We start from the raw sequence: 15,951 nt of genomic DNA on the forward strand, positions 1-15,951 counted from the left end.
TTATTATTTTAATTATATTTTAGATTTTTTAGATTTTAAAACGAGTGTTTATCCTTTATTTAATTATATTTATACACAATTAGTTATACAAATTTAAATATGAAGCTTAATAAATAATTTTAACTTACAATAAGTTGATAAACAACTTATTGACTTATTACGGTGTGACACCGTTAATAAGCACTTTCAAGTGTTTGGATAAACAACTTATACCGGTGTCAAACAGGTAATAAAGAATTTTTAAAGAAGTTAAATCATTTTAACTTACAATAAGTTGATAAAGACTTTTGTAGAAAAACATAAGTTGTTTCAAATAAGCAATTCCAAACACCTCATAATTTACTTGTAATTTTAAATTTTAAATAATATACATCAATAAATAGTATTTACATAAAAAAAATTAATTAATTTTTTTAATAATTTTTGTGAAATGTTTTGTAATATAGTATAAATAAATGAAATTAAAATTTGATAATTCCAAAATTCTAATTCTATCAAATTGTAAGTCAAACAACAATAGTTACTGGTTCGCAGTGATGATGTAGCTCTGATTGTAGAGGGATTTTGATTTCATTTCCATGGCGGCGCAGATTCTAAGCATAGGGCACCCAATTTCATCCAAATCTCTACCCATCGGATCTTCTCTCGCTCCATCAGATGTTCAATCAATCAATTTGACTCGCTGCCGCCGTCAAGAGACGAGCCATAGTTGGAATTCTCTCCAACGCGAGCTAAAATCCGATGGAAGAATCTATTGTCTATTCTCCGATAATCGTAACAAGGTATAATTTCTTCAATTTACTGCATATACTTTCTATTGTTTCAAATTGATTTTTTTTCAGAACGACAACCACTTGTTTGTGATTATGATTCACTTTGCGTGGTTTTCCATTCTTCAATTCTCTGTTTTTTGAGTAACATTGGTTTGAACTTGGTTAATTGGTGTAAACTGTTGAGTTGCTTGATTGTGGAAAGCTATTGTACATAACATTATCCTTCCCGTGTATTAATCCTCAACAATGAAAAGATTGAACAAATTCGGTATAACAACATTTTAAACACTGGAATTAAGAACTCAGATAAATAATAGGGGAAGAATAGTTTCATAAATTCATTTAAGAGATGCATCCTAAGGATTCTGCAAAAGTAAGCTAAGAAAGATAAGGTGTTGCTAAATTGAAACACGCACATCAAACTGGAACATGTGGTATAAGGGAAAGATGTTACAGTCATAGCATCTAATAGAGCAAGAGAAGATCCAATTACTAGGGATTTGGATGAATCTGGGTTGCCTATGCTTAGAATCTATGCATACAAACAAAGGATGCTTCAATCCCCTCCTACCAGAGCTTCAAGGAACGGACACCATTGTTCTTCATCATCACTATTTATATCGTAAATTTTCATTAAATATTTTGGGTTATTGTGTAGGAGTAGACCTCGTAGTTTGGGGGTTGTCAACTAATAATAATGTAATAAGCAGATATCGACCAATTTCCCTGCGGAGCTAGGTCACTAACTCACTATATATATATATATATATTCATTAACTGGTGAAGAAAGGTTGTGTTCTGTAGTCACAATTGCTCTATGAAATACTCTTGATGGAAATGTAATGCCCTCTTATTAGAAGCCAGCTCCTTAACAAATTTCATGATGCCGACATTCCTCCGTATGGTCTATGAGGCAGATTATGCTTGATTCTCTGACCTACATTTGATCAAATTTTAGTGGATTAACTTTAGAGGTTCAATCAGGGACTTACGTTAAATAATTATAACTTATATCATACATAAGCGCTCATTTTCATCTCCCTCCCATACAACCGAAGATATGCATGCACATATACTTGAGTGAAGAAAAGAGGCATCCATGATAAAAACATGTCTTTCTGTTTTAATGTTGAAGTATATACTACATAGATGGTAGGCAATTGTTTATATGGCAACCTTTGTCTAGTTTGAAACTCGTCTAGTGCCATATTTAATGTTAATGGGATGGATTTTGTTCTTATAGATGTGTGAGGAAAGAAGAGTTCTTTCTTTTATAATAGTCTCGAATGAGAGAAATAAGTGCAGAAAGTCAAAATGATAAGCATCATGCTAGGGGGCGTTTGGTTTGACATAATCTTTTTGAGGGATTTGGATCTCGTGGAAAGATTTGGAATCTTTGGTGTGTTTGGTTTGTAGGATTTGGAATGAAATTGAATTGTATTCTTTATAGATTTATAAAAACAAATTATAAATAATAATACAAACAATTAAATTACCTTTTATTAATTGATTATTACAAAATGAAGGTTTTTAACATCTTTTACAACATTATTACAAACAAATCATATGAAATCCCATGAAATACCAACTATCCCATGGGATATGTAAATCCAATGTTTGTGAGATTTCAATTCCGGGATTTCCTTCAAACCAAACGGGTCTTGGAGTGGAATTTAATTCCAAGTCCCACCGAATCCCCAAAATCAAACGGGCCCTTAGGTTGCTGGATAATCCTGATTTTCATTTTGTCTTGCATGAAGATGTAATCATGGGTCCAATTTCCTCTTATGTAATAGCTTTCCAATGGTCTTTACAAAATTTGGAAAGAGCATGTTGGTAAATGGTGTGAATGAATAGGAAAAGATTTAAAACATGTTCCAAAATGATACTTTTGTTGAACTTGAAAATGAAAAAAAACATGTACACTACATTTTCTTTTCTTCTCTCTTGCTACATACATTTTACTTTTGTGCGTAATTTCTTGCAGGATCAAGCCAAGAAAGCCCTAGAAAGTGCACTTGGTGGCAAGAAAACAGAGTTCGAAAAGTGGGACAAGGAAATAAAGAAGAGAGAGGAAGCAGGCGGAGGCGGCAATGGAGGTGGAGGGTGGTGGCGCAGATGGTTTGGTGGTTCAGATGATGAGCATTTCTGGCATGAAGCACAGCAAGTCAGTCTTACCCTCTTAGCCCTTGCTGTTATGGTAAAAAATTCTTCACCTTTTTACAGTTTAGTTACCATTACACATTTGCATTGAAGATTATTTCAAGTGGTTGCAACATGCATAATGAATTGTTCCATTCATTGAGCATGTTACAACTTACATATCGTTTGCTGTTACAGTTGATTTATGTCCATGTATCCTTTGCTTCTCTCTCAACTACTAAATCTTGCTAAACATTTTAGGTCGGGTACCCTTGAGGGCCAACTCAACTAGCAAATAAAGGCTAGGGGGGCGTTTGTTTTTTAAGAGGTGTTAAAATTTTAAATCTTATTTAACTTCTTATTGATAAGAGGTGGTGCTGAAATCTAAAATTTGAATCATTAAGACCGTTTGTTTTTGTAAATTGATAAATGTCTGAATTTATTTAAATTGTCTATTTTACCTGTTAGAAAATTGTAGTGTTGAATTTATAGATAAATTTATAGAACTTCACATATTTATTCATCATTGTTACGAAATTTACATCTAAATTATATAATTAGCATCCATTTAAACGAAAATATACCATTAACGGTACTTAACACATTTAAATCCTATTAAAATACATAAATTGAGAAAGGGTAAGGATCGATTGGGAGAAGTGATCGATCAAGGTTAATTGATTGAGAAACATTGTTGCCGAGGGTTTGGAGAAGAATAAGAGGCAAATAAGAGGTTGGTTTACCTCTTACCAGATAAGAGGACAATAAGACATAAATGTCTCTGAACTACTGGAAAAACAAACAGTCTGAATAGCCTTATCTCTTAACGAATTAGACATAAGAGGCTGATAAGAAGTTTTTTTAATAAACAAACAACCACTGAAAGAAGCGATCTGTTACCGAGCCGTCTTATTGGGAATAACAAGAGCATCTATGAATACTCAAAGGCATGATGACTTGACGTCATCCTCACCTTCCTCCGGCTTATCACCGGCAATCTGTTCAGGGTTCCAAACTCAATGATGACAACTAAACACAAGGGAGGCCCCAATTCTTGACTCGGGAGACGCCATAGGCCTTGGGTCACCTCCCCATAGGTCGCCTGTTCGAGTGTCGTTTGTGCCACTGGGATTTTTCAGGCTGTTATCTTCGAGGCCACATGGACGTAAATATGAATAGGAAATATGTAGCTTTATTTAGCATCTCGTGTGGACCCAAAGTATCTACCCTACGTGCCTGAAACAGGAACTACCAAGGCTATGTTTGGCAACTAGCTGATGAGCTAAAAAGCCAACTGTTAGTGTTAGCTGATAAACTAGTTATGTTTTGCTAGAAAAATTAGTTGATAAGCTAGAAAAGAATATAAAATAGTCTAAAAGAACATGTTAAAATGTAAGGGTCATAATGGGACAAAAGTGAAAAAAAACCTGTTTTCTAAAAATAGCAGCGTCTCTCTCTCATTCTCTCGATCCTGTTTGGTTTGTGTTGGCAGTTTCTGATAATTGCGAAAGGTGATATCCTGTTTGCGGTCGCCTTGAATCCCATACTGTTCACTTTACGAGGACCGAGGAACGGATTGCGTTACATATCATCACAAATTCGTAGAAAGGTATTTCGATCACCTGCTGCTAAATCTGATGACGTTCCTAAACAAGAATTATATGCTCGTAGTTCTGCCAAAGAATCCGTTATTAGCAAATGGGCTAGCGATTCGTAGCTTTCTAGTTTCTAACGGTTTCAAATTTACCATCGAAGCTTTTCATTTCGATAAGAACTATGTTTAGCTTCTGCGGAAAATGCTAATAGTTATGAGTTCCTTTTATGAAAAACATGAGATTGCATTCGATATTTGCACGGTACAACGATCAATGGATCGGAAAGATGTTCTCTTTACTTGTGAGCATGTTATTTTCCTTAGTAGTTTGTCCCTTTTGCTTTTAGTTAAATCAGATTACTCACCGAAAGAGCTTACCAAAAGAATCTTTCAGCAGATAAGGGAGGTTCCAACATATATTTAGGAGAAATTGTCTTAGGGGTCGTTTACTGAACACTTACCTTGACAATCGTTTACTGGTTTAATTACCTTACCTGATGAACATAACAAAGATCGAAAATCTTACTTGATAAGAGAAAAAAATCAGGATCAAGAGTCTTACCTAGTAAGTAAGGGTGACTCCTCCTACCTGGTAAGCGCTTACGGGGTTATGGATGCTTTCCATGAATCTGTTATGATGGTCGAGAATGTTACTCCATAAGGTAAGTAAGACCGGTAACCCTTGTTGGTAAGCGTTTGGTGAATGACCCCTTAGCCTAGTCGATATGAGAGCTTAACATGCCCCTAAGCGTTTGGTAAATGACCCCTTAATTTTATGACAATTAGTTTGTATCAATTTTAACTTTTATGTTTTTGTAGATTATTAAAATAAAAATAAAAAATGGTTAGAAAGTAATAAAAATAAAAAAGGATTATAGAAAAAGTACTGGAAAAAACCCTTCCAGTACATATAGAAGAAAGATCAAACGAGAACACAACCAAAATAAAAGAACATGTGATTTTACAACAATATGGTCAATGCAAAGGTGAGTTGGTAACCTGGCTCATGACCTGCCAAGATCTATAAAATCATATATGATTCAACTATTTTCTTGTTTTTTTATTTAATTATCGTTATAATATTTATACTATATTATAAAACATTTGATAAAAACTCTCAAAAACCATTTTTTATGCATGAGGTATTGTTTATTGATGCACATTGCTTCAAATTCAAGATTACAAGTAAATTGTGCGTATGTACAACTTATTAAAGTTTCATGTTTGAATTCGTGTAACTAACTCCAGATAAACATAATCAAATAAAGGATAAACATCTTATTTTAAATATGAAAAATCTAAAATATAATTAGGATAATCATTAAGTTATAACAAAATATTTGATTATTATCTTATAAAAAATTATATTATTAAACCAAAAAAATTTAAAGAAATACACAAAAAATGAGAATTTTAAATAGTAAGTTTCATACTAATATTAATATATATTTTTTTTCAATTTTTTATAATACCTTCATATTTATATTTTATTTAAAAATAAAAACATTAATGTTTTTTCAAAACCACATAAAATCATATCATAACATTAACTGAGACAAAAAAAATAATTAAATCGAGATGATCTTCTTCTAATCTATACTACCTTATAAACCAGATTTATCAAAAGTTTTAAAAACAATTTTTAATGAACAAACTACTATACATTTAGACACAAAGTCTTAAAATAACTCATAATGCATTCAGTACTACTACTTTATGAATTAAGTTTAAAATCACTTAATCTACAATTAAAATAACATATAATACAAGTTACCAATACACATTATTACCTTTTTTTTATCATGTTCCCAAGATACTTTTAACATCTTTCATTCATGCTTTCACCCTCCCATACCTCTATGTCTTCTCCCCATCCTCCAACGTGAGATTCAAATTGATATTCATCATGAGTTATAAAAGTTCTATCATTCATCTTTCATTCAATTGCTCTAGAACACTCGGTCTTGCTCTCGATCTCTTGATTCTTTGCTCTTGGTGTAAATCGAATACATGTGTGGAGTCGTTTAAATATGTTGTATTTTAAATATATTGAATTTTAAACTATTATACAATTTTTTTCATCGATAGACTATAATTGGAATGATAACTCTTATTTATTCAAATTGTATTAATATATAAAGACCAAGTGTAACTTATATCATCGTTAAATCTTCTCTAGTAAAACCAGTAAAACTTCAAAATCGTTAAAATTCACAGCTCCCGTCACATTACGCGATTACACAACTAGTTAACTTATTATATATAAGTTGTTTTTATGGTATTGGTGTGAAGTCATTTTCATATTCAATGTCACTTGACCTTCTTACCCCTAGATATCCACATTGCCCTTCAATGGTCCCTTTTTTCTTTGGTGAAAACGTGTCTTTGACCATATTCTTCTAAATTCAATCATATTTTGTCAATACCCTAAATTCACTCCTTACTAGTTTAGAATTATAAAATGTGTTGTTAAATAATCATATACATTAACATACACGGTTGGATTCCGGTGAGAATGAAAGTTATTATGAGAAGGATAAGAAAATATCCTTATCCGTAGATCAATCTTAATTGAATCTCAACACTAACGAGATTTACCAGATCAATTTCTGTATCAAACGTAATTCATAAGGTGTGGATAAGATTAAAAATGATCAAAGGTCAAGATCCATTTTTACGCTTCTCATATTCTCACACGATCCTTCGTCTTAACATCAATATAGTGGTTAAAAACATGTACAATTATTTGACCAATAATGTGTTGTGGGTCATTATGTATTTGTAATTCCACATGCTCTTTTAAAATCATATTGGGTAAAAACACTAATGAAGTATAAATAACACTTAAAATGAGAGTTATCAGTTCAAATCAGCAACCGAATCTAGTAAGAGATTCAAACCTGACTTGTATTTAGACAAAATCATCTTACCCTTTTACCAACTGAGCTATATGTCAGAGACCTTTTAGAAAATCATATAAAAAAGATAATATAACAATCTACTTTCAAAATTATGTAATTAAAATTGTAATTTAATAATATTTATAAATTATTGAAATAAAAAATTTGTTAAATCCTTTAATTTCATTATAATAATTTATTATATTAAATACACTTATTATGGTTAAGAGTTAAAAATGAAATTAATTATAGTTATTATGAAATAAATAGATCTCATTAATTATGGAAATAGGGTTTCAATTATTAATGAAATTGATGGGTCCATTGTACTACATATTTAGGGTCCTACATATCAGACTACCTAGTTTTACATGTGACCACTTTAAAGTGTTCGAATAATGAGTTTTTTTTATTAATCTGGATATCCAACTTGTTATGCAAGCCGACTAATTCTAGAGGTGACCACTTGTTTTGCAGATAGCTCATAGTCACCGCATTTGAACCTTCGTGGCCACAAGAGGATTTTTATTTCTCCTTGGATTTGAACCTGAGACCTCTTGATACTTTTGATCTTTGGAGCAAAGTTCGAACCAATCAGACACCACCCTTGTGGTTCGATAATGAGTTTTTTTTATCTTATCAAACCAGAAATATTAAAAACCACATTAAATCCCTATAGAAATCGAACCTTCATATGAAAAAAAAAATATCAGTTATATTCGTCTCTCATCATACAATTAATATTGAGGATATATTGACAATTTTCTTTTTTTGTCTTAATTCCATTTGCGTTAATGAGTTGTTATAAAAATACCAGTTTCATGATTCTAGCTAAAGTATCTAAGCACAAAAATTAATCAAGAACTCCCCCTTTTTCCATATATCATCCCGTATGTAATAAGTTGAACAACATCTCATTATTCACAAGTGAAGATGCTACGTGAACATGATGGGTGAACATGTGAGATTAATATATTCACAAGCGCACATATGATCAAGTAAACATGATGGGTTTTTCTGGTTATGTGAACGATGTTACTTAAGCGTTCACATATGAAAAGAGGGAACAACATGTGAACAAAATCTCTTCATGTTAAGTGAAAACGATATTTCTCTTGTTAGGTGATTACAGACTGTACTTGAACTGGAAGTAAATAAATTTTTATGGTTTATTTCCAATAACACCCTTGTTCGTGTATATTCATCTTACAAGGTAACATATTATATTCGTTGTTATTACAAAAATACCATCATAAATGTAATCCTTTGATTTTCAAGATGAATGATTGTGATTGGTTCACAAAGTTAACACAATATCTTATAAACGTCATAAGCACCACGAGACTTCTCAATAATCACAAAATTGTCATCGTACAACTTTAAACCATTAGATTATTAGCTTATAAAGTTGATCAATGACCATAAATTGGTGTTACGGGTCTCACGAAAAACTCTTGGTCTCACGTGAACCCAACCCTATATACATATATATATATATATATATAGAGAGGAGTGATCATATGAAAACCGCACTCATTTGTGTAAACCGTGCAAACCACCTTCATCTGTCGATTTCATTGTTTAATCTTATGAAATTTTTTCATGAAATTGTTTAATTTTGTGAAATTGTTTCATATAATACTTTTTTTGATGAAGTTGTTTCATATATGGTTGTGAAATTGTTTCATATAATACTTAATGAAACTGTTTCATGTATTTCTCTAACATTAATGAAACTGTTTCATGTATTTCTCTAAAATTAAAATTATGAAGATGATAATATCTATGATTAACACCCTCCACAATAAAAATGATTAATCAACCTCTCATAATTACAAAAAAATGAACAAAATGAAAAATTATGATTGGTTGAATGCGGTTTGCACGGTTTGTACAAATTGAGTGGTTTGTATTTGATCGCTCCCCTATATATATATATATATATATATATATATATATATATATATATTTTTGTGTGTGTGTGTGTGTGTGTGTGGCACATAGCTTTCTTGATCATCCCTAATTTCCAAACTACCATTCATGAAAACCTTATAAATGAAAATAATATAGAAAAAGGAACAACAACAACAAAACCAGAGATCCATCCAATGGAGGGAGAAATATGGAATTTCATGGCAGATTGGACCATTGCTTTGGCATCTCTTCTCTATTCTCATGGTGTTGGCTTCTTGATTCCACAAGGTACAACCAGATTCTTAGCTCTATTTCCAATTATACCCCTCTTCTTCTACCTTCCATTAAACCTAACCACCATGTTTCTCTGTGGTCTGACTTCCTTCTTCATCTCATGGCTTGCAACCTTCAAACTCATCCTCTTTGCCTTTGGCCATGGCCCTTTGGCTTCAAACCCATCTCTCCCTTTCTCTCATTTCATCCCAATTGCTTGTTTTCCCATCAAAATCTTGAACCCTAATTCAAGAATTCAAGAAAACCCTAAAACCGCCCGCGAAACGGCTAAGGATTATGGAACTAGGGTTTTGTTCTTCTGTATCGCGATCAAGATCTTTGGTTATAAAGACTATGTACACCCTTTTCTAGTGACTTTGATCTATGCATACTTTGTATTCTTCATGCTCGAGTTAGGGCTGGCGTTGGTTGCTTTTGTGGCTCGAGCTGTGACCGGAGTCCAGCTCGAGCCACAGTTCAATCAGCCCCAGAACGCTAGTTCTGTGCAGGATTTCTGGGGCAAGAGATGGAACCTTATGGTGTCTAGTATTCTACGCTCGATTGTCTACCTTCCTGCACGGAAAGTCTTTGGGCACGTGATCCCACAAAAATGGGTGTCGGTGCCTGCGGTTTTCGTGACGTTTTTGCTGTCGGGAATAATGCACGAGCTCATATTTTACTATCTTGGACGACTTAAGCCGACGTGGGAAGTCACATGTTTCTTTGTAATCCATGGGGTATGTGTCGGATCTGAGATCGTGATCAAGAAAACCTTTGTCCAGAGGATCAAGCCGCCAACGATGGTCGCTCGAATCCTGACTCTCGGATTCGTAACCGTCACTTGTTTTTGGCTATTTTTTCCGCCTTTTTTGCGATTTAATCCATTTATTAGAGGATGTAGGGAAGTTATGGCGGTTTTAGAGTTCCTGAAACATGGTGTTATGGTTAGCCCTAGCGACATTGAGTGTCCATACAACTAGAAGCTTTTAATTATGCATCCCAATGGGAATTTGTACGTAACTCGAAACTAGTTTTAAAGCAGTTGAAGAAATCAATCGTAAATTGTGTTGTGGTTGCATAATGAAATCAACATTTTTTTTCATTATTTTATCACATTAATCAGTTTTATTAATCAATATGTTTTAGAAAGTCTAATGAGTTAATTAACAGGTTTTGGAATGTCCAATGACTTATTTGTTTCAAAAAATTGTCAAAGGACTTAATAATTCTAAATACTAAAGTTCATTGGGTCTTTTTAAACTTTTACCTTTTTATATTTGGAAAGATTGTAATTTTTGTACTTTTGTTTGTCACATTATTTCTACCTCACCAAATTAAGAATCTACATTAAGAACCTTGTATTACAGTGTTTTTCTAAAAAAAACTATATTTTTTACTTATAAGAACTTTGCATTACAGTGTTTTTATTTAAAGATTTTTATGAATATAAATATAAAAAAGTAAAAGAATAAATTATAAATACGAAAAAGGATTGCTTAAAAGCATGTGGGAAGATGAGTGATGGTCCTTGTGATAGTGATTTTTTTTTTCCCAAAAAAACATAATTTATAAGGAAAAAATTACATCAAATCATGATTTTCCTCGTTCAAATTGGTTTTCTGATAATTTCTTTTGATTTGACCAAAATATTACTGTATACAGGTTGTTTTTGTCTTGGTTGGTACGCTCCCCCTTGTGAAAGAAGTCCTCCATCTTGACTTAAGACAGAATGCCGGTTATCAACTTCAAGAAAAATAAATGATTATAAGGAACCAACGATTATCGACAATATTACAAACTAAAAAACAAAAAAAGATCAAATTCAACTAGTTTACCGTTGCAATTGCAGATCTGGTCGTCACAATTGCATATTTGGCCGTCGCAGTTACATATATGTGTTGAATTTGATTTTTTTTTGTTGGTCTTAAGCTATTGCAAACCTGGATGTTGCGAAAGTAGTGACATTTAGATCAACTCAAGAAAAAAATGATTAGAAAACCAATTTGAATAAAGGAAATGGTCGACTCTTTATTTTATATCTAATTTAATAAAAAATTATTTAATTTTTTTGAACAACTTCGAAAAATAGTCCAAAAATATATGAAAAAGGAGTTATATTCTATTTTCCTTTTTTTTGTTTTAAGATAATAAAACTTTTAAGTTGACAATAATTCCAAATGAGAATATTTAATTATAAAAAATGAATTGTTTGTGGGTGCCACTTTCTTATGGATAAAATTAGGACCGTCGAATAGGAGTTATATTCTATTTTCTCACGGACGTTTAGTTTGATGGAATGGTTTAGAGGGATTTGGATTTGGAAGGATTGGTGTGTTTGGTTTTTAGGATTTAGAATGGATTTGAATTTCATTATTTATAAATAATTTATAAAAACAAATGACAAATAATTATAAATATAAATATAGTTAAATTATTGGAAAATAAACGTTTAAAACATTATTACATACAAATCATTTGAAATCCCAACCATTCCCATGGGATTTCGAAAAAAAGTCCTATCTTTCAAAGATATATCACGACTTCATATTCGAACAATCCTGCAAACCACACACGAGATTGGAATGAATTTAAATTCCAAATCCCCAAAATCATTTACATTCCTACAAACCAAACGAGAATTTAGTTTTAATTAGGATTTGTTATGTAATATTCGAGTTATAAGTTTCGAATTAAGATTTTGGAATTTATATATATATATATATATATATATAGTTTTGTGTGAGTGAGAGGTTTTAACCGACTTTTGTTAAAAAGTGGCCATACACTTGCTATAAATAGCAAGTGTATGTAAAAAGGGAAGGTGTTGGTTTTTAGAAGTTTTTCTGTAAATTTTGAGTGAGTAAATCGCAGGCTCAAATCCGTTCAATCAATTTTAAGGTGAGTGTATATTGCTTTAAAGTATTGGTTATTACTTTTTTTACTGCTGGAATCTGCTATTTATGAACTGTTTTTTCATAAATATTTGGTTAAGTCCTTAAACCGCCCAAGTGTTGACCGGATTTCCCTTAAACCGCCCAAGTGTTGTCCGGATATCTCCTTAAACCGCCCAAGTGTTGACCGGATTTCCCTTAAACCGTCCAAGTGTTGTCCGGATATCTCCTTAAACCGCCCAAGTGTTGTCCGGATATTTTCTTAAACCGCTCAAGGGACAGCCGGATTCTCTTTAAATCGGTCATGTGTTAACCGGCTTAAAGCTAAACCGCTCAAGGCATGATCGATGTAACCCTCTTGATATTCTAAGTGTTTGTCCGGACTTCATATCCGGACAAGGTTGACCGGACTTCAAATCCGGCTAATGTGTTAGAATTTTTGATATAATTAAGAAGAGAGAGATGTAATAGCGGTGTAACCGCAAGAGAGATGTAATGGCGGTGTAACCGCGAGAGAGAGAGAGATGTAATGGCGGTGTAACCGCGAGAGAGAGAGAGATGTAATGGCGGTGTACCCGCGAGAGAGAGATGTAATGGCGGTGTAACCGCGAGAGAGATGAAATGGCGGTGTAACCGCGAAAGAGATGTAATGGCGGTGTAACTACGAGAGAAATAAATAAGTATATGTATCTTAACAGGTTTGATTCTGAACTGATTGTTTGGAAAGTATGTTATTTGTTTGAGATTTATACACTCACTAGACATTTTAGGTCTAACGCTCAGTTGTTGGACTAACCTGTTTTGCAGGTCATCATACCTCGCAAGATAAAGGCAGGGGAAAAGTTTAAAATGAATGACATTTAGTTGCTCATAAATGCATTCAAGAGAGTTTTTGTTTAGCACATGTTATGTAAATGATATTAGATTCTGTGTTATGAGTATTTGTATGTGGATTATCGGTATATAGAATATGTGGGTTGTTAAAGTTGGTATCAAAGCCTTAGTTTAAAGGATCTGGGTATTTGCGAAATACTTAGACTTAAACTAGAGGTATGGAAAATTATGATAATAGGTTTCACTGGATCTATGAACATGGGGAATATGTTATAGCTGAACCTATTATGAGAAAGATAGATTATATATAATTGATATAATCTGAGTTATGGATAGACTTGAAGATGAATATGTTATTATATTTTGATTATGAAAAATAATCATGTGAGTTTAAATATGACAGAAAGAGTTATACACTGAGAAATGGCAGATAATCCCAATCAATCAGAAAGAACCTCTACTGGTTATGGAAGAAGTCGGGGAAGAAGAAACTTAACACAAGGAGAGGACCTGGAAAATGTGATGACGATAGAAACGCGAAGTCGTAGCAGGGGTCGAGGAAGAGGTAGAGGTACTAGACAAGAACATGAACTGTCAGCTCAAGAAAGTTCAATGTCTGGTCATGGAAGAGGAAGGGCAAGGGGTGGACACAATGTTCCTGATCCCGGATTTATTACCCAAGAAATGTTGGCAGCAGAGTTGGGAAAGTTCCAAGAAAGTTTGGTAAATCTATTGGGGCGTACAGCCCAAAATAATCCAGAAGTGGTAAGAAATTCCGATTATCAGGAGGAAGCCGGTAACTGGTACATCTGTACCCCTTACTTCTTCTTCCGTACAGAAATGAGGAGATATTAAGATGTTTCTTGCCTGTAAACCTCCCAAGTTTTCTGGTGAGCGTGATCCTGTTAAAGCCATGTGTTGGCTTAAAGAAATAGAACTGAGTCTGCAAATCAGTAAAAGTGCAGAAGAGGACAAAGTCATGTTTGTTGTATCTCGTTTAAGATCAAGTGCTTTGTACTGGTGGGAAGTTCTGTCCAGTTCAGATCCAAATATTCTGAAAACCATGTTGTGGGAAGAATTTGTGGTTAAGTTTAAAATGCAGTATTGTCCTAAAGCTGCAATACGAAAGTTGGAAGATGATTTCCTTCGTCTAGAACAAGGAAACATGTCAGTTCGTCAGTATACAGAAGTCTTCATGGAACAATCCCGATTCGCTGAAGCTTATATTATATCCGAAAACAGTAGAGTGAGAAAGTATATATGGGGTTTGGATTCGAATCTTCGAAAATATGTAATATCCAGGAATCCGACAACATTTCAAGCGGCAGTTGATGCTGCTGAAATACTGGAACAAGACATTAACCGACAACCATAGGAAAAGGTTGGAGAGAAAAGAAAGGGGGAAATTACAGTAACTGATTTCCGTAAACCAAGATTTATGGAAAATTTGAATCGACCAGTTTCAAGGTTTGCGGATAAAGCGTGTACCCAATGTCATAAAATACATCAGGGAAATTGCAATACAGAATCTCGAGTATGCTTTAAATGTCAGGAACCAGGACATATAGCTCGAGACTGTCGGATGACGCGGATGTGTTTTACTTGTAATTCATCTCAACATGTAAATGCCGATTGTCCGTAAGCAAAAAGTCAAGGGTTTGGTTTTGCTGAAGGTCGGGGATCTGGATATTCTGGAGGTCGAGGATCTGGGTATGTTCCAACAGGTCGTGGGCAAATGGATAATCGTGTTAATCCAAGTGGACGAGGAGGGATAAGACAGGTAGAGTCTAATGCAAAAGGGAGAGCCTTTCAGATGACGAGAGGCGAGGCGGAAGAGCACCCTGAAGTGGTGACAGGTACATTTCTTGTTAATTCACTATGTGCCAAAGTTTTATTTGACTCGGGTGCAAATCGTTCTTTTGTGTCACCGTCGTTTGTTTACTGCGCACATTTAGAATCTAAAGTGTTGAGTGAGGATTTAATTGTGGAAACAGCAAACGATAGTGAAGTTTCAATTAAGGAAAGGATAGATGAATGCTTTATAAATATAGAAGGGTGTGAAGTGCCTATACAACTATTTCCTTTGCCTCTAAGAGAATTTGATATAATTATAGGCATGAATTGGTTAGCTGAAAACCAAGCCAACATAGTATGTAATGAAAAGATGATTCATATAGACTTACCTGAGAAAGGAAGAGTTGTGATATATGGAGATAAGCATGATCGTTATTCTAGCCTAATTTCAGTTCTAAAGGCTAAGAAGTATGTACAGAAGGGATGTGTTAGTTTTCTTGCATATGCTATAGATATGAAGAAAGAGAAGGGAAAGATGGAGGATATCCCAGTCGTAAGGGGATTTCCTGAGGTATTTCCAGAAGATTTGATAAGTCTACCTCTAGACCGAATGATAGAATTTCAGATCGAATTACTTCCTGGAGCAACACATGTTGCACGTGCACCATATAGATTAGCTCCTTCTGATTTAAAGGAGTTAATGTCTCAATTAAAAAAATTGTTGGATAAATGTTTTATCCGACCAAGTACTTCCCGTGGGGTGCGCCGGTGCTTTTTGTGAAAAAGAAGGATGGATCAATGAGGATGTGCATTGATTACCGGGAACTGAATAAATT

At 33.6% G+C, this 15,951-nt stretch overlaps 2 protein-coding genes across 2 annotated transcripts; both read left to right on the forward strand.

The window, feature by feature from the left end:
* Positions 1-503: 503 nt before the first annotated feature.
* LOC112518834 lies at positions 504-4,806 on the forward strand. The gene is made up of 3 exons (XM_025126585.1): positions 504-782; positions 2,761-2,973; positions 4,408-4,806. The coding sequence occupies exons 1-3, from the start codon at positions 579-581 to the stop codon at positions 4,630-4,632; spliced, it is 642 nt and encodes a 213-aa protein (XP_024982353.1). The 5' UTR covers positions 504-578; the 3' UTR covers positions 4,633-4,806.
* A 4,711-nt stretch (positions 4,807-9,517) lies between these two features.
* Positions 9,518-10,576, forward strand: LOC112519105 (acyl-CoA--sterol O-acyltransferase 1-like). Its single transcript, XM_025127089.1, has one exon. The coding sequence runs from the start codon at positions 9,518-9,520 to the stop codon at positions 10,574-10,576; it is 1,059 nt and encodes a 352-aa protein (XP_024982857.1).
* Positions 10,577-15,951: the final 5,375 nt, after the last annotated feature.

The sequence above is a fragment of the Cynara cardunculus genome (genome assembly GCF_001531365.2).
Source record: "Cynara cardunculus var. scolymus isolate 2C chromosome LG 10, CcrdV1, whole genome shotgun sequence".
Lineage (NCBI taxonomy): Eukaryota > Viridiplantae > Streptophyta > Magnoliopsida > Asterales > Asteraceae > Cynara > Cynara cardunculus.

Coding starts and splice junctions, on each gene's coding strand:
- LOC112519105 (XM_025127089.1), top strand. CDS start 9,518: ATGGAGGGAGAAATATGGAATTTCATGGCAGATTGGACCATTGCTTTG.
- LOC112518834 (XM_025126585.1), top strand. CDS start 579: ATGGCGGCGCAGATTCTAAGCATAGGGCACCCAATTTCATCCAAATCT. Junction 783..2,760: donor TCTCCGATAATCGTAACAAG/GTATAATTTCTT, acceptor AATTTCTTGCAG/GATCAAGCCAAGAAAGCCCT. Junction 2,974..4,407: donor TCTTAGCCCTTGCTGTTATG/GTAAAAAATTCT, acceptor TTGTGTTGGCAG/TTTCTGATAATTGCGAAAGG.